The following is a 20,190-nucleotide window of genomic DNA, read 5'->3' as shown; positions in this document are numbered from 1 at the left end:
TTTATAAGTGGTTAAGATCAGGAATAAACTACCTGAGAATGTAATGGAGACAGGTTTAATTGAGGCATTTAAAAGGGAATTGGGTTGTTATCTGAAAAGGAAGAACATGCAGGGTACCAGGGGAACAGGCAGGAAATGGCACTAGGTGAATTGTTCATTCAGAGAGCTGGTACAGGCATGAGGGACCAAATAGCCCCTTCTGTGCTGTAAGAATTCTGTGATTCCCCTCATCCACCAAGCCCAACTTCCCACAAGGTCCCCCAGTACTAGAAAAAGTGTGCAGATGACACTCAGCTCTGCCTCACCACCACCTCTCTTGTTTCCCCCACTACTTCAGAGTTGTAAGACTGCTTGTCTGACAGCTGGTCCTGGATGAGCCAGAATATCCACCAATTAGGATTGAAGAGGTGTCAGCTGTGGCTCAGTTCATAGCACCCTCGCCTTTGAATCAGAGGGTTGTGGGTTCGTGTCCCACTCCCGGTAACCAAGATCTGTGATTGTACTCGATAGAGTTGCAATCTGTGACTGTTGATAACTCGAAAGAATAAGCTGGCAGAGACCTGCAGGGATGAACAGCCTGTTTACATGCTGCTATTGTAGCTGTAAAATGGACAAATGTCTTACAGCTTCACCCTAATGTAATCACTTCAGTTCAGCGTAGCATTTATTTCCCTTTCCCCAAACATAACACAAACAGTTTGCCAACATTCTTAGCAAGTATGACAAACAGCCGCACCATCCCAAAGTAATTCATCCTGGAGAATTCGGAGACGATTGCTGAAAACGTTAACACACAAACCTGCTCACCAATACTAAGTTTGGGTTCCACCAGGGTTCACTAAGCTCCAGACCTCATTACAGCCTTAGTCCAAATATGGACTAAAGGGCTGAATTCCAAAGGTGAGGTGAGAGTGACCGTCCTTGACATTGAGGCAAAATTTTACTGCGTATGGCACACAAAGAGCTCCGATAAAATTGAAGTAAATGAGAATCAGGATTATTGGGGATGGCGGAAGAGATTTTCCTCTTGGAGTCATAACTAGCACAAAGGAAGGTGGTTGTGGTTGTTGGAGGCCAATCATCTGAGCCTCAGAGCGTCACTGCAGGAGTTCCTCAAGGCAATGTCCGAGGCCAAAAAACCTTCAGCTGCTTCACCAATGGCCTTCCCTCCATCATAAGGTTTGAAGTGGAGATATTTATCAGTGATTGCAGTTCCTCAGACACAGAAGTAGTCCCTGCCTGCATGCAGGCAGTAAAACCTGAACAACAATCAAACTCTGACTGATAAGTGTTAAGTAAATTTTTACTACACAAATGCTAGGCAATGACCGATCCAACAAGAGAGTCTAGCCACTTCCCCTTGGCATTCCATGGCATTATCATCACTGAATCCCTCACCATCGCCATCCTGGGGATTACCCCTGACCAAAAACTTAACTGTAACAGCCACATAAATACTGGCACTAAGAGAGCAGGTCATAGGGAAGGTATTTGGCAGCAAGTGGTTAACCCCCTGTCTTCCCCAAAGCCCTTGAAAAATCTACAAGGAACAAGTCAGGCACGTGATGGAACATTCTCCACTTGCTTGGATGTGTGTTGCTCCAACAACATTCAAGGAACTCAACGCTATCCAGGACAAAACAGCCCATTTCACTGGTACCCCTAGCACCACCTCAAATATTCACTCAACCCATCACGATCACAATGTGGCTGTAATGTGTACTATCTACAAGATTCAACACAGCAACTCTCAAACCCGCAGCCTCTACCACCTTGAAGGACAAGGCAACAGGTGGATGGGAAAATCGCCACCTGTAAATCACACACCATCCTGAGCTGGAAATGTAGTCCCACTCTTCATGATCGTTGGGTCAAGATCCTGGAAGCTAACAACACTATGGGAGTACCTACACAACACAGTCTGTGGCAGTTCGAGAAGGTGGCTCACCACCACCTCCCCATGAGCAATTAAAAATGGGCAATAGATAACGGCTATATTAAAAACAAGTACTAGTTGAGCACTGTAAGCATCAGTCAAAATTCATCTTCATTTGAAATCTTGAAGGCCTAGGATCCAACACTACTCTCTCTGAGCTGAGTCCTTGGAAAAGAGCAAAAAGTTTGAAGCAAAGTTTTTTTTTAATTACCAATGCCACCTACATTAATAAGTATAAATACACTAATTTCACAGACGAAGTAAATGCCACCTGATAAGGCCTGGCTTAAGTCAAATAAATCATGTTTAATATTTAACAAGCATGATCTTGAACAACATTGTATGGAAGATGTTATACTTCTTTAAGACTCTGACAGAGTATTAAAGCTGGCTTCTCAGAAACCATATGTACCGGTCTGTTTTGTTGAAGGGCATATCAATATTCGGTCAGCGACATTGAAGAGGTTATCATCGTAAATAAAAAGAGTTTGCCAAGAACCCATCTTATGGTCTCACACTTCCATGAAATGAAGTGCATGCCTATCCTAATGTCCAGACAAAAGTAAGCATACACTCGGGTATATGCTTTTCCTCAGTATTTCTAGATGATTCTTTATCTGAATCAAAAATAGAACATTGCTTCTCAGGGATTTTGTTCACCAAGGAGAGGGAGCTTTTGACCAAACATAGTGCAATCTAACCAATGTTTCATCTATTTTTGACAACGTAAATGTTAGTGGGAGAAAGAGAAAGCGACAGGACAGACATTAGAGGCTGTGCAGAAATGAGCAACAAAGCTAATCACTGTGTTAGAACTCTAACCCATGGGGAAAGCTTTCTCTTTCTTGAGCTTTCAGCCTTGAGGGGGGTATATGATAAGTAAATTTACAGAAGTATATGCTAGTAGAAGTTGTGAAAAATTTCTTCAAAACAAAATTGCAAGACTAGCACAATTAAGGGAACACAGGTTCAAACAAATGAAGATGGCACTCAGTAGAGCACATACCTCCACCACGTTGTATTAACTCAACATGATTACAATTAAGCAGTTTTTCCTTGAGGTTTTTCTCTGCCCGGTTGATGCTCTGTAACAACAAAGCTGAAGAGAGAAGTCTTTTTTTTTTAAAAAAGAGTTTCCATCTCACTGAGGAAGCTTCAGATCAATCCACATCCAACAACCTGTTCTGAAACTCTACTCACATTTTGACAGCTGTGACAAATTGCACCACAGCAGCTTGGACAATTTACAACATTCTAAAACAATCAACAATATTCTAAATAAAACAACGCACAATATACTAAAAGACAAGTCAATTTGCCGTAACTCCCAATGTTTATGGATCCTTTAAAAAATTCCAAGAACCAGATTCATATCTTTACCAAAAACTAATCATTGGGCCATACCATGTACCAAGTTTTGTTGAAATACGTCCATTAGTTTTTGAGATATTGTTTACAAACAGACTAACAGAGGCAAAAACATTACCTCCTCCCACATTAAGTGGCAGCAGTAATTAGCAATATGAAAATTTAAGTTCGGTTCTTCAACTTCTTTTTCATACAGGGATGATCCTGATGTGGAATGGACTCCCAGAGTATTGCAGGCAAAAATCTTGGAATCAATTAAGAACCAAACAATTTAATGTTACAATGGACAGACTGTAGGGTTTTCTGGATGAATGGACTAAGAAGGGTTGAATGGTCTTTCTCAACCATAGTTATCTTGTGATCGTCGAACTAGAAATTACATCATCCTTTATGTTTGCTTAACTTTTAGATAACAGAAGTTCAATCATGAGTAGACCATGGGTCTAATCTATAATTTAGGTCATTAAAAGAAAACAAACAGTAGCAAATTATCCACAGAGCAGATTACATTAGATTTCAAAATAAGTGTGCAATGTTTCACAAACTTCTCTATGATTACCGGACTTAGACCAGCAGCTGCAGTATATAACTTACTTGAGTTTGAGACAAGCCCAAAGAACCTTTACTTGTTCAATTTTACAAGAAGAATCAGATTTCTTTTGGGATTTCAGCTTTTTTTGAGTACCCTTGACAACAGCTCAGTAACTCAATAGATAGATTTTAGAAACGAGGGGTTTTTGGGGGCGGTCGGTGTAAAGTTAATGTACTGACTTTGCATCTATGGTGGATCTTTCTGCATTCCATGAATTTCACAATGATTATGAAACCAAGGAAAAGACAGTGAGGGGAGTCACAAAAGGGAAGCCACACAGATGAATAGAGCAGGCCACACAGAAGGGAAGAGAGAGGCGGCTTAACAGGGGAGGAGGAGGCCACACAAAGAAAGGCTGTGTGTAAAATGCACATTTTTTAAAATCTGCTAAATAATTGTGAAAATCAGATTAATCAGCACTGATCATTACTCTGTGGACTCCACAGTATCATGCTATATGGCAGTTAATGGAACCCTGTTTACATATTTATTAATTGATTGGGAGGATTTAAACACTGTTGTTTAAGGGAACCATTCAATTTACAACAGATTTGTACAGCTACAGTAGTATGTTCACTTTCATGTAGTTAACTAGGTAGAATGGATCCATCTGTGCCCAATTACGAGGCTAGTATAATTATTATTTTGAATGCAGTTTTTACAGCTTCACGTTGCTGAAGAATATAACTAGTCTCAAGTAATACAACTTGAGAACTCTGCGCCCTCACCAATCAAAGCAAATGTCCTGTTAAAGATCAGTTACGACTTGAATTCTTGACCACAATGGATATAAAACCGTCTGCTGTGGTCAAATCATGTACATTTCAAAAATAATTAGTTGTGAAGGCTCATTTCAAAAAGTATTTTCATGCAAAGACTTTCTGGTATATTCACATTTTTCACACATTTTACAATTACTTCATGAGAGGCAAAACACTAATAAAAAGATAGTATCTTAAATTCTATCAAACTGTAACCGTATGCAACGACGACCCATTACTCTGTTTTTCCTGGATATAATGGTGTGATATTGTGGCAAAATCAAGTGCTATCTCAGAATTTTTAACTCACCGTTATCGTCATCTCTTACTAGTTCATTTTGTAATGGATCTATTCCAGTTTCTTGAACATCTGTTTCCAGAGGGTGTCTAGTTTCAAACGTTGAAATCCTACTCGATGAGGGCAACATCTTGACTTGTTACCTGTGGCAGCCAACTGAACTACCTATAAGCAGAAAAGATTACTATATTGGCATTGAAAAATATATCTATCAAAGTCAGTTATTTGAGAGACTAACACTGAACTGAACTGTGAACTGTATGGCTTAGTGCTGTACAATTTTGAATGAGGTACCCACATAAGATTTTTTGTGTCACTAGAGGCAACTTCATAGGTAAGATGATAATGGAGTCATCCAGAATAAAGCACATCATAACTGAAGTATATTCATTTTCAGAAAACATCTAAACGAGTCACATTAAAAATCTGGTCACAAAAACTAAGCCATGTGATATTAAAGGAAATATAACCATTGTTATGGCACAGCGGATGGCAAATGCCAAACAACTGCCACAACTATTTTACAATTTGTATTTATTTTGAGATGTGTGCCTTGAATTCAGTAGTAATAAGACCGAGTCTTATAGGTTTCTTACAAAACTAAATTAAACCTTTATTAATAAAAAAATGATTTTAAGCACATACATAGGTTTACAAATCACTACTATGATAACTACTAGCTCCACTAGTTACACCTCCATTAAGGCAACAGTAAAACTCAGATTTTAAAAGGCCTTGGCAAAATAACACAATACCCTGAACAGTCGAATTCAAAATGAGTTTTCTTCACTTCAGTTCGTGTAGACAGCAACTTGAGGCTTAGAGGCTAGAGGCTTTTCATACTTGTTAGATCTTAGAATGCCTTCTTCTTACAGATAACCTCATCTCCTTTATACAGGCTTCTCCTTTTTTAATGTAAATCCCATGTCCCAGTGTGTCTTTTCAACTCTACTTTTTTAATAATAAAAACCTTTCATAGTACCAATTTTATCAGTAAATAAAAATAAACACAGTTTGGCTGCTTCTGGCTAAGTGTAACATTTCACCACCTCTTTTGAAATTCAAATTACTCTGGTTTATCTAAAAATGCAAATTATACCTTTACACCTCCCATTCTAAAACTTCAATCATGTTTACCTATTTAACATTTCAAACCTAGCTTCTCTTCTGACACAAAGCCTTCAGGCCAGCTGCCTTTAACTCAATTAAGTTCCACAAATACACACACTATTCCTACTTTATAATAAATTCCAATAACATTATGAAAATTATTATATTTTCCTGACACCATATCGAAAGAGAACATTTTGGGGCACAGAAACCTTGTGTACTCAAAGTAGGAGAAATGAATATTTTTCAGATTAGTTGGGCAGAGGGCCTCTAGGAATCGGTGCCAGAAACTATTTTATCGTTTAAATAAATGATTTGGATATAACCGTTTGCTGAAGACAGTTTGATCATATAACAAAGCAACTTGGAATTTGCTGCCTCAACTTAAGGTTTTATATACTTATAAAAACATCTCATATCTGGGTAAGCAGATAATATCAAGTATGCTCAGAGCCATAGAATAAATGAATCACGTACTGAACGACTGGCCAAAAGATGTAATATATACGCGCACAAAAAAAATACATAAAATTAATATGTTCACACTCCAAGTTGGTGGAAATAGTCAAATTTTGAGCTCCCATTGGGTCATCTCCTTAAGAATATCATAACTTCATGAACAACATGAAACTTGAACACTTCTGTAGCAAAATCAATTGTTTGATACCAGAAGTTCCACCAAAATGAAGTAATTCAACTATTTATCCAACCATCAATCTATGATTTGCTGGCTCAAAGCTGTTTTCCTTGATTTAAGGAAATAGCTGTTTATTTAGTTACTTCAACTGTCCTACCATTTCATAGTGTCGCATCCAACCAGCAAATAAGTATGTCTATGAGTCAAAGTCAGACCTGTTCTAAAGTTGTTTGGTGTCTCACTAAGAGATCGGGAGGCTTTTGTGGTTGAACATAAACTGTTTATCACATAACAATATACCTATCTCCAAGGTATAGCTCCAACTAGCTGCTATTTTCATGCCGACTTCTCTCAGACTCTCTATACACTGTCTCCTCCAGTGGCCCCTAGCATCAGAGATGCCAATCTTCAGCAAATTCGATTCACTCCATGTGATATCAAGAAACGGCTGAAGACACTGGATACTGAAAAGGCTATGGGCCCTGACAATATTCCGGCAATAGTGCTGAAGACTTGTGCCCCAGAAATTGCTGCACTCCTAGCCAAGCTGTTCCAGTACAGCTACAACACTGGCATTTACCCAGCAATGTGGAAAATTGCCCAAGTTATGTCCTGCACATAAAATGCAGGACAGATACAACCCTGACCAATTACCACCTCATCAACCTACTCTTGATCATCAGTAAAGTGATGGAAGGGCTCATCAAGAGTGCTGTCAAGTGGCACTTGCTTAGCAATAACCTGCTCACTGACACTCAGTTTGGGTTCCGTCAGAGTCACTCAGCTCCTGACAAGTGGCAAGTAACATTTGTGCCACACAAGTGCAAGAAAATGACCATCTCCAACAAGAGAGAATCTAACCATCACCCCATCGCATTCAATGGCATTACCATTGCTAAATCCCTCATTATCAACATCCTGGGGTTTACCATTGACCAGAAACTGAACTGGAATAGCCTATAAATACTGTGACTAAAGATCAGGTCAGAGGCTAGGAATCCTGCGGCGAGTAACTCACCTCTTGACTCCCCAAAGCCTGTTCACAATCTATAAGGCACAGGTCAGGAGCGTGAGGGAATACTCTCTACTTGCCTGGATGAGTGCAGCTCTAACAGCACTCAAGAAGCTTGACACTATCCAGGACAAAGCAGCCCACTTGTTTGGCACCCCATCCACAAACATTCATTCCCTCCACCACTGACACACAGTAGCAGCAGTGTGTACCATCTACAAGATGCACTGCAGAAACTCACCAAGGCTCCTTAGACGGCACCTTCCAAATCCACGACCGCTACCATCTAAAAGGGCAAAGTGTTATGACTGAGCAGTTGGTAAAGCTCAGTTATTTAAAAAATCCCAGAGGAAAACTTTAAACAACTGTCATAACATATAATTAAGTGTTATGTTTGAGGTGCAGCTCTAAATGCAGGAATCATGCCACCAATTCTCGAGAAGTTCATATTAAGCTAAATTAAATATTTTATTAATTTACACAAGTTAAATCTATATACATGGTTACAAATTACTATGATCATAACATTTAACAAATTCCCAAACTAATATCCGTTAAGGCAGCAGCAACCCATAGACTTAACCAGACACTAGGCAAAGCATTTTCACCGTACGAATTCAAAATGAGGTTCTTTTCACTTTGGTTCCTGTAGAGACAGTTGGAGGCTTACAGCTGCTTTTGATCTCACACTGCCTCTACTCTACACACACACAAAATGGTGGTCTAGTTATACCTAGCACAGCTCATTGAATGTAAATTCTCATTGTATCACCAGCCACTTTGAACTCCGGCTCTCTAACAATAAAACTCCTTTCATAGTACCAATTTTATTAGTAATAAAAACATATTGCTTGGTCTCTGCCAGCTAGGTGCCAGAGCTCACCCCACTTCTTGAATGGTCAATTCAAAAGAAAATGCACATGCACTCTACCTCTCTTACATATCAAAACTAGAACACATCAAAGCACCCAGACTAGCTAACACACCCACAGACTAAACCTTTATTTTAAAATAATATACTATACATTAATAGCTTCATGACACAAGAGCAGCAGATACATGGGAACACCACCACCTGGCAGTTCCCCTCCAAGCCACTCACTATCCTGACTTAGAAATATATCGCCGTTCCTTCACTGTCGCTGGGTCAAAATTCTGAACTCCTGCCCTAACAGCACTGTGGGTGTCCCCACACCGCAGGGACTGCAGCGGTTCAAGAAGGCAGCTCACCACCTTCTCAAGGGCACTTAGGGGTGAGCAATAAATGTTGGCCTAGCCAATGAAGCCCATATCCTTTGAATGAATAAAAGTCTATCATCATGTAGCTCTACATCATAATGTGGGCAGTACTGTTTCCTAGGTCCTACCTTAACCCTCACACCCTTATACTACCAGAAGCAAACTGCAGTGTCAGCTATGTTGAAATGTCAGGAAACTATGTGGTGATTGACAGCGGCAGCAACTAATTACCTGGCTCCAAATTCGTCTTGAAAGCAAAAAGCCAATAGGCATTGGCCACAAACTCAGTTTGGAAGCAGAACAATTCTCACCTTTAGCAATATTCTTCTTGACCTTTTGATGCCTTCATCTACATCCGTCGTAAGGCAAGTTAGCTCACATATTATCTCCAGTTGTTAAAACTTGCATGCATCAAAGACCAAATTAATTGAGGGCAGAATGGAATATATCACCAGTTAAAAGAGGGAACACATTCTAATCTCATTAAGAGCTAAAAAAAATGTCTTCCTGTGCATGTAGCTAGTTCTACTTGGTTATTTATGTCTTCTCTGACAGTTGCCAGTTCAAAATACAATGCACTTGGAATTTGTCCTGCTGCTATCAGTATTTCCCACACTTAAGTAATATTTGATTTGAAAGCTGGTGATCCAGCCCAGTTCTATGGAGACTTTTAGTGTTATTTCTTACTCAAATAATACAGCAACATGCAACAGATTCAAGTTGCTCTGTCACATCTCCCTTTGTGTCAACACCTGATGACTAGCGGGCATTAATAATGACATGAGGAGAAGGTTAGGATTTAAATATCGCTAGAAATGGAAATTGAAACCATGCATCCAAGCACCCAGCACTAATGTATTACAAAACTTGCTGTGACTACTTGAAGCCACAGAAATACCTCAATAATCTTACTAATTACACAAGATTTTCAGCACTTCATTGAACATAATTTCATTTTAAAGTTGCAAAAGTATGTCCTATCAGTCATGCGAACATACAAAATAGGATCAGAAGTAGGCCATTCGACCCCTTGAGCCTGCTCCGCCAATCATTAAGATCATGGCTGATCTGTGTGCTTCAAATTCCACATTCCCATCTAACCAGATAACCTTTGACTCTCTTGCCTAACAAGAATCTATCTACTTCCATCTTAAAAATATTAAATGAGCCTGCCTCGACCACCTACTGAGGCAGAGTGTTCCAAAGTCGCACAACCCTCAGAGTAAAAATTTCTCCTCATCTCTGTCCTAAAAGGGCAACCCCTAATTTTTAAAACAGTGCCCCTAGTTCTGGACTCACCCACAAGAAGAAACATCCTTTCCACCTTGTCAATACCGTTCAGGGTCTGATATACTTTAATCATGTCGCCCCTCACTTTTCTAAAGTCCAGTGGAAACAAGTCCAGTCTGTCTAACCTTTCCTCATAAGACAACCTGCTCATTCCAGGTATCAATCTAGTAAACCTCCTCTGTACCACATCCAACGCATTTACATCCTTCCTTAAATAAGGAGACCAAAACTGCACAAAATATTCAAAATATGGTCTCACCAATGGCCTGCATAACCGAAGCGTAACAATATTACTTTTATGTTCAATTCCTCTTGTAATAAAGGATAGCATTCCACTAGCCTTCTTAGTTACTTGCTATACCTGCATACTAACTTATTGTGACTCATGCACTAGATCCCTCTGCAGTTCGGAATTCTGCAGCCATTCTCCATTTAAGTAAAACTCTGCTTTTTTATTCTTCCTGCCAACGTGAACAACTTCGCATTTTCCCACTCCATCTGTCATATTTTTGCCCATTCACTCAACCTATCTATATCCTGCAACCTTCTTATTCCTCTTCACAACATACTTTCCTACCTACCTTTGTGTCATTTGCAACTCTAACTATCATGCCTTCACTCCCATCATTTAAGTCATTGATATAAATTGTAAAATGTTGAGACCCCAGCACAGGCCCGTACAGGACTCCACTTGTCACATCCTGCCAATCAGAAAAAGACCCATTTATGAATGTTCTGTTTTCTGTTAGCCAGGCAATCTTCTAACCATGCTAATAGTTAACCTCCACACCATGAGCTTTTTTCCGCAATAATCTTTCATGTGGCACCCAATCAAATGCCTTCTGGAAATCCAAGTACAGCACGTCTACAGGCTCTCCTTTATCCACAGCTTGAGTACTCAACAGTATTCACAAAAATCTAATAAGCTTTAAACCAGTAAATTACAAGTTCTAGGTTATTACACCTCATTTCTATTGTCCACCTCTTTGTTTTTTATTTATGGGATGTGAGCTTCGCTGGCTAGGCGAACATTTATTGCCCATCCCTAATTGCCCTTGAGAAGGTGATGAGGTGCTGCCTTCTTTTACCGCTGCAGTCCCTCTGGTGTAAGTACACACACAGTGCTGTTAGGAAGGGAGTACCAGGATTTTGACTTGGAGCAGTGAAGGAACGGCTATATATTTCCAAGTCAGTATGGTGAGTGGTTTGCGGGGGGAACTTCCAGGTGGTGGCGTTCCTATGTGTCTGCTGCCCTTGTTCTTCTAGATGGTAGTGATCGTGGGTTTGAATCGTGCTGTTGAAGAAGCCCTGGTGAGTTTCTGCAGTGCATCTTGTAGATGGTACACCCTGCTGTAACCGTGCGTCGGTGGTAGAGGGAGTGAGTGTTTGTGGAAGGAGTGTCAATCAAACGGACTGCTTTGGCTTGGATGGTGTCATGCTTCTTGAATGTTTTTGAAGCTGCACTCATCCAGGAAAGTGGAGAGTATTCCATCAAACTCCTGACTTGTGTCTTGCAGATTGTGGGCAGGCTTCGGGGAGTCAGGTGGTGAGTTACTTGCCGCAGGATTCCTAGCCTCTGACCTGCTCTTGTAGCCACGGTATTTATATGTCTAGTCCAGTTCAGTTTCTCAATGTTGATAGTGGGGGATTCAGCAATGGTAATGCCATTGAATGTCAAGGGGCAATGGTTAGATTCTCTCATGTTGGAGATGATCATTGCCTGGCACTTGTGTGGTGCGAATGTTCCTTGCCACTTGTCAGCCCAAGCCTGGATGTTATCCAGGTCTTGCTGCATTTGGACATGGACTGCTTCAATATCTGAGGAGTCACGAATGGTGCTGAATATTGTGCAATCATCAGCGAATATCCTCACTTCTGACCTTATGATGGAAGGAAGGTCATTGATGAAGGAGCTGAAGATAGTTGGGCCTAGGACACTGCCCTGAGGAACTCCTGTTGTGATGTCCTGAAGCTGAATGACTGACCTCCAACAACCACAATCACATTCCTTTGTGCTAGGAATGACTCCAACCAGCGAAGAATTCCCCCACCCCCCCCCCGATTCCCATTGATTCCAGTTTTGCTAGGGCTCCAATGGGATTGGTCTTGCTCGTTTCCACCCTTACCAATCCAAACGTAGCGAGCTTTTCTCCAGCAATGGCTCTCTTCCTGCTCCAGCATTGTTTACATCTAGAGCCACAAAAGATCTATCCTTGGCCCCTTCTAATCTACATGTTGCCTTCTGGTGACATCATCCAAAGACAAGGGGCCAGGTTTCATCTTACCAGGTGACTGATAACCTTGGCATTTTATTCCACAGTGAGCAAAGCTTCCAATCTCATTTTCTCTAAATCACAAAAGCTGCACATTTCCATCTTTGTAACTTTGCCCTACCCTGCCTCTGCCTCAACCCACCTGCTGCTTGAACTGCATCCCCACTTTTGTTGCCCTAAGACTTAACTATTCCAATTACTTATTTCAATGCTATTTTGGCAGCCTCTCATTTCTACCCACCATAAGCTTTCTCAACCTCTAAAACTCTGCTACCCACACTGACACTAAACTCCGCGTCTTCATCAGTGTTGAACCTCTCTAACCTCCCTTTACCCCTTCAAGACTATTCTTAAAAACCAACTGACAAAGTTTTAGTCACCCCATCTATTAATCTTCTTCTTAGACTCAGTGTTGATTTATATCTGATTAGATTTTTGTGAAGTGCTGTGGAATGTTTATTATATGTTAATGGTGCTGTATAAACACAAGCTGTTTCTGCTGTTATATTTGTATATTCACCAAAGCCTTTACCTTTGAATAAAATGTTTTCCTCCAGCCCAGCATATATGAATTACAAATTTTATAGATAAATATGTTTTTCAGGGGGAGGAACATGGGAAGATGATATTATAATAATAAAATTAATAACTTAGGCAAAGAGACAAAAAGTAATGTATCTAAGTTTGCTTATGATGCAAAGCTGGGGGAAATCGAAATAGTGAGAAGGGCACAGAGAGGTTGCAAGAGATATAAACAGGTTAAGTGAGTGGCCAACAAGCTGGCAGATGAAGTATAATGTGGGGAAGTGTGAGGTTATTCACTTTGGTTGTAAGAATAAAAAAGCAGAGTACTTTTTAAAAGACATGAAACTTGGAAACGTTATGTTGAGGGAGACTTGGGTGTGCTTGTTTATTGAACACAGGAAGTTAGCACGCAGGTACAGCAAGCAATTGGAAGACAAATGGCATGCCGACCTTTATCGCAAGGGGATTGGATTATAGGAATGAAGAAGTCTTGCTACAATTGTACAGGGCTTTGGTGAGACCACACCTGGAATAGTGTCTGTAGTTTTGGTTTCCATATTTAAGGAAAACTATTATTGCATTGGAGGCAGTACAGCGAAGGTTCAAGGATTATTCCCTGGGATGAGGGGGTTGTCCTCTGAGAAGAGACTGAGCAAATTGGCCCATTACTCTCTGGAGTTTAGAAAAATAAGAGGTGATCGCATTGAAATATACAAGATTCTGAAGGGGCTTGACAGGGTAGAAACTGAGAGCTTGTTTCTACTGGCTGGGAAATTTAGAACACGGGGGTACAGTCTCATCTACCACCATCCAGTTCCAGTCATGTGTGATGAAATCCTGCCACTATATCTTAATCACGTTAAAAGGGCCAGAGAACTTTTGTTCATGACTGATTCCCTATAAATGTATTTCCAAAACACTCAGCAAAAACAATATTTTATAAGCTTTCATATACTGTAGATACACTTCCTCTAATATTTTTGAGTTACATTGCATCAGGATTTACATTCAACTATTAATAGAGAAAAATTTCAAATTTTTCAGTTGATTTGGTGATGTACAAATATATTCCATTTCAAACAAATTTCCTCCAAGGGAGCAATTACCTCCTGAAGGAAAGCCAAACAGTCAAATCACCTAAGTAATTGCATATAATTTCCTCTGCCCTTTTTCCTCAGTGACTTGATGTCCAAATAAGATTTTAAACTTAAAAATTAATGTAAAAATACATATTCCCCAGTAAACATTAAACCTACTTATAAAATTCCTTTCTAAATTGTTTTATCAGTTTCATTAACATTTTCACTTGAAAGTCCAGCCTTGATGCTTATGTTTGATCTGGAGTTGTCAACTTTCTAGGTTCCAGGAGACGTCAGTTTCAGAATGTGGTGAACACAATTTCCCACCACTGATTGGTAAGATTTTGTCATTGCACAGGAAACATTGTTTGTCCTGTGACAGGATTTCTGATTGACCTTTTCTAAAATATTCCCAAGATATGAGGGAAAAAATCAATTGCTTTAAGTTCTCCATATTTAATCAGAGATTATGGGTGGAATTTTCTGTTCCAGAGACTAAGCGCTGCGGCAGGCAGGTTTCACAGTATATTTCCCGCTGGGCAGGAAATCGCACCCGATTTCACGCTCAGAATCTCATTAATTATGCATCGGTGAGTAGCTTTCTGGATTATATGGTGGGGCAGACACGGATTCGACTGCCCTGCTGTAACCTAATGGGGTCGAAGGTCTTGGCGCCATACCTAAACACCACCTGAATACACTCATTATCCTCAGCAGGCCAAATTATATGATTCCACCAAAGAAAAGAGCTGCTCTGAAGTTCAGCAATTACTCCCTTGAGGCCCTCATCCATGGAATCCACCAACACCAGGATGTCCTCTACCTGAGGGATGGCTCCAGGAGGCCCACCGGCCTCACCTTGCCAACCTGGGAAGCAGTTGCAAGGGAGGTCAGCTCGTCAGGCACCTGCTCAAGAAACACCATCCAGTGCAGGAAGAGGATGAATGATCTCGTCTGCTCCAACAGGGTAAGTCACCCTTAAGCTCACTCCAATCTCACACTCTCATATTGGCATCCTGCACTCAAAAGGGTTACACTGCTCAGGGATCTCACACAATATTAGCAGGGCAAGCATCGCCACTGATTGTTTCACGGACACTTTAACATCACCAGCATCTCATCTATCATGCTACACAAACTCCATCCTCAGCCCTTACTGGGGAGGGCTCAGCACACACAGCAGGCATGCACGCTTCCCAACCTCTCTCTCTATCTCTTCTCATCAGGTTCCATTCCAGTTATCTTCATGCAGGCCAGCTCACCCACAACTGGAGGGTGATATCCCAGACAGGAGGAGGACGACAGACGTCTAGCAGCTGTCCCAGTTTGAGGAGGATGCCACCAAGCTGGCAGGCAAAGACAAAGATCACTCCTGTGGGGAAGGTGAGATCAGCCTCTCCCAACAAGCCAGTATGGATCAGCCCTCCATGAGTTGATCACATCCTGGTAATCACAGTGACTTACTTGCAATGTTGCATTCTGCCCGCTTATGAACTCAATCTATCTTATCTCTCTTACAGGCACCAGCAGGCTCAGACAGAGTTCCAGACCAACCATATGCCCCAGCCCCCAGGACACCTCCGAGGAGGATGCATCATATGAAGGACCGTCACTGCATTCACCTGCACTGAGACATACACTCCAGTGGGTCATAGATCTAGATTAGGCTTGGGGTCACATTCTGGGGAACGCCTCACTGAAATGTCTCTGCAGCAGGCGGAGGCACAGACAGCCCAGGTCTCTGGCACACAGAGGAGAGCCACTGTGTCTGAGTCAGATGATGAGCCTCGAGAAGCAGCCATCTCTAACATGCTGGAGAGGCAACAACAGGCGGCGGAAAATCAGGTAGAGTTGCGAGACACAGTCAACAGACTGGAGCGAAGGATGGAGGAGTCCGTCCGCCTTCTATCTGATGTCGTGGTTCCTACATGCGAGCGCCTCAGGTCTCCATGGAAAGGGCGGCAGCTGCCTTGGAGACCTTGGTCAAGCAGATCCTGCTGGATTTGCACTTGGATCTGCACTCCATCGCTGTAGGCACTGGGATCCACCCATGGTTAAGCGAAAGGGGGCCAGGGCACCTTGACCTCCCTCCAGGTGCTCTTTCTCCCCAGGGAGTCAGGCAGGGCCCTCGGCCAGTCACAGGGAGGACCACCAGCAGCTGCAGACCTCGGGCCATCAACCCAGGTGACTCACTGAACAGCTAATCCCAATCCCCTCTGCCTGTGGCTCCATCACCTCCAGCTGTACAGGCCGAGGAGGGTGCACCTGCCCCATAACAGAAGACCCAAAGCAGGCTGGGGACCTTCAGGTCTTGGCCCTGTAGAGAACGTATGAAAAAAATAATCAATGACAACGGGGTGTAACAAGCTGTTTCTACTTCCGCTGCGGATGTCGCGGATGCACCAAGACGTATCAGTAGGGGTGTTCAATCACTGTATATATCATGCACTTTTGCAAATACATTTGTTGTTCATGAGAATGGTCTCATCATTGAAAGCATTGTGCATATGCATCTGTCTGCCCTTTTATTGCGTGGGTAAGCCATGCTTCCACTCAGTGATCACCTCCCTTTGTGAGCCTCACATTCATGTGATGTGTAGCTAAGTCATGATAGTTACTCGACCTGTGTGTTATGTCAGAGGGATATGTCAAACTGCTTACTGGAAGTGTTCACTAAATGCGTTAGTAACTTTTACTCCTTACAGGACAACGTGGAGCTAGGTGTGCTCAATAGCCTTGGAGGGTTAGCTGCAATTGTTTCGCAAAATGAAATGGCTATGTTCATTGGTAGTGCCAAAGCACAAGACTTGCAACCATGATGGTCTCTCGAACCATGCGCGCATCTTGGTGTCTGCTAAAAGTTTCTCACTGAGGCAGCGACGAGTGCATCAAGTCCTCAGACACAAGGGTACGGGGTTCGCCACTGACCTTTCCAAAGGTCTGGTGAATCTGGAGGGTTGAAGGCACAAGGCTGAATACTGAAATTGCTCCCAATGTTACTGGTTGCAAAGGCCTTTCAGTGCACTGGTATGGCACCGAGGGACAGAAGGAACGTGGCCGTGTCCCGTTGCCTGCATCTTACTCTTCCTGCAATCTTGTGGCTCAGTGTGGCATGGGTGCACCTTCCACGTCGTGCTTCTTCAATGGCTGGCTCTCATCTCCCTCTTCAGGTTCATGCTCTTCATCGTCCAAGGAGCTCTCCTCCTCCATATCGCCCTCTGGCAAGGGATCCCCTCCTTTGAAGCACCAGGTTGTGAAGGGCACAACGGGCCACGATTATGAGACACGCCCTCTGTGGAGTGTACTGCAGAGCCCCACCTGAGCAGTCTAAACATTGGAAGTGCATCTTCAGGATGCCAATAGTCTGCTCGGTGATGGATTGTGTCGAGCCATGCGCCATGTTGCATCTCTCTTCTGAGGCACTCTGAGTACAATGCACAGGTGTCACGAGCCATTGTTTGAATGGATACGCCTTATCATTTGTACTCGCTGTGGCCCTTCGAATATGAGGGGCACCTGGAAGTGACTCAGGGTGTAGGAGTCATGGGAACTCCCAGGGTATCTGGCACAAATGTGCATCTGATGACCGCACATGAGTTGAATATTTAGGGAGTGGAACCCTTTCCTGTAAATGAACATCAGGGGATGCTGTCATGGAGCTCTAAAAGCAACGTGTGCAATCGATTGCACCCTGTACTCTAGGAAAGCATGAAATAGTTGCAAACCCCTGAAATTTAGCAGCCTGGCTAGCTTCATCCAGTATGAACTTCACATAATGATGAGCCTTACTGTAGAGGGTATCTGTCACCTCATTGATCCATTTAGGTTGAAGACTGTGAGATACCACATAGGTTCCCCTGTGGATTCCTGGAACGATCCACAGGCAAATAAACTGAGCTAGGCGGTGACCTTCAGGGGCACTGGCAGGAGATAACCTCCCAGTCCATGGGGCCTTAGGTGCTCCCGCAGCATGCGGCAGATATGATCCACCGCATCCCTTGACAAGTGCAGACATGTGCGACATTGTCTTTCACTCATCTCCAGATAGGAAAATTTTCTTTGGCAGACCTTTGGTCGTGTGTCGCCTCCGTGGGATGGGCCTAACTTCATCCTCTGAGTGTTGCTGGGGCTTTCCTGGACCATGCGCCTCAGGCTGGGCCTCCTCTCGAAGCTACACTAGGTAGCGCCAGGCACTTCTCCTCCCAAATCAGGTCACAGCCATCAAGGCGGCAGCACTGAGCGCAGGCTCCATTATTCAATCCTCCTTTTCCCTGTAGACTGATAGATACAACAAATTAATGAATACTGCGCAAATATAGTAGGCCTCCCAAACAGAAAGCCTTGTCATGTCCTGGAGCTGCACCTTAGCCATTAACTTTTCACTGATGCTGCCTTGTAGCTGAGGCGCAGACTCTCAGATCAAGGTGACCAAGATGTCAACCCTGATACGTGACATCTCAATCCCAGAGGCTGGAAGAGGTTTGGATGCATTCATGAAATGTGCCACCTTACCACAGGCACGCCTGCTATCTCTGATCTGGTTTACTGATTAAGCTCAACTTGCACTTCAGCAATGACTGGATGTGCTTTGGCACATTATCCATGCCAATTGGAGAAAGCACATTTGAGGCTTTCATTGATGATCTGGCAGAAATGCAGCAGCTGTGCTTCCTTAAAGGTTGCCTGCATTTTCCATTCTCACATACCTCTCTGCTAATGCTCAAATGGAGCAACGGTATTGTGAAGCCAATGGCTCCTCTCGTTAAATCTCATCAAAAGGCAGTGGCTTCAATTGCACCTTCTCAAGGAAGGCTTCCTCTTTTCTCTCAGCTCTGACTCTACTTCAATGTTGTGACTCTAAGCAGTTTGAGGGTGCCTCCTGAAAGGGCCCCTTAGTCCAGCCGTGGGCTCCTCCCACGCTGCTTCAGATCCCTTCTGTGTCGATTCTTTTCCAGTTTCAATTTTAAACTGTGCAATAACTTCAGGTTTCGAGATGATGGTGCTGTTTGTCGACTTCAAGACCAGCTTTGACCCCCCCACCCCATGTCAATGTTCAGGTCCCTCCAATCTTCCTGGAACCGCACAATGTGCAGGTAGACCTCCCTCCGTTATTCTCCAGCCTCCTCCAGTAACCCTGGATCCCACTGTCATTGCACTTGACATTCCAGCCCTCCCCACTGAACCCAACACTGTTGATGCCCCCACATCCTGTGTGGACCTCACGACTCCCCATCTTGAGGCTCTGTGCACAGTAACACAGAGGACAACCTCCCACCTAGGAGAATTTCGAGTACCCCTCACGTATTACCTTTTCCCTATTTACAAGCTGCAGATGCCTCTCCTAACCATGACCATCCCATCTGCACCCCAGTATCAAACCAGACAACCCCATCGCCACTGACTGCAAGATAACAAACACACTGCACGCCAAGCTGTGCCTTATGCTAATTAGCACACAGGCTCAATTGGGGGTATGATCAAGAAGTTCACGGATGACACGAAAATTGGCAGGGTGCTAACTAGTGAGGTGGATAGACGTAAACTGCAGTCACTTTCACCTCACCTCTTTAATATTCAGCTCTTTTGTCCATGTTTGGGCTAAGGCTGTAATGAGATCAGGAGCTGAGTGGCCCTGGAGGAACCCAAACTGAGCGTTAGTGAACAGGTTATTGCTGAGTAAGTGCTGCTTGATTACACTGACAACAACGCCTTCTATTGCTTTGCTGATGATCGAGAATAGACCGATGGGGTTGGATTTGTCATGCTTTGTGGGGGCAGGACATACTTGGGCAATTTTCCACGTTGCTGAGTGGATGGCAATGTTGTAGCTGCACTGGAACATCTTGGCTAAAGGCACAGCTAGTTCTGAAGCACAAGTCTTCAGTAATACTGCTGGAATGTTGTCAGGGCCCATAGCCTTTGCAGCGTCCAGTGCCTTCAGCTGTTTCTTGATATCACATGGAGTGAATCAAATTGGCTGAAGACTGGCATTTTCCGATGGGCAATTCCCCTGTCCCCCTCGGACCCTCCAAAAAGACTTCAGACAGTTCAGATGTACTAGTTGGATAGT

General features: G+C 42.9%; 1 protein-coding gene across 8 annotated transcripts in view; it reads right to left on the bottom strand.

Annotated features, from left to right (window-relative positions):
• tbc1d5 (TBC1 domain family, member 5) overlaps positions 1-20,190 on the bottom strand; it is a 551,970-nt gene that overhangs the window by 348,711 nt on the left and 183,069 nt on the right. For 6 of the 8 annotated variants that reach the window (XM_078538526.1, XM_078538531.1, XM_078538533.1 and 3 more), the window contains one exon: positions 4,968-5,120. The exons of 1 other annotated variant lie outside the window; for it this stretch is intronic. In XM_078538526.1, coding sequence (XP_078394652.1) covers positions 4,968-5,085 — 118 coding nt within the window. In that variant the 5' untranslated portion in view covers positions 5,086-5,120. Of the gene's footprint in view, positions 1-4,967; positions 5,121-9,264; positions 9,356-20,190 lie in introns of those variants that run through there. One more of the 8 variants, XM_078538530.1, reaches the window with a different exon arrangement.

Source organism: Cetorhinus maximus, chromosome 3 (genome assembly GCF_964194155.1).
Source record: "Cetorhinus maximus chromosome 3, sCetMax3.hap1.1, whole genome shotgun sequence".
NCBI lineage: Eukaryota > Metazoa > Chordata > Chondrichthyes > Lamniformes > Cetorhinidae > Cetorhinus > Cetorhinus maximus.
Note: the sequence above shows the minus strand (reverse complement) of the source record. Positions and strands in the feature narration are given on the sequence as shown.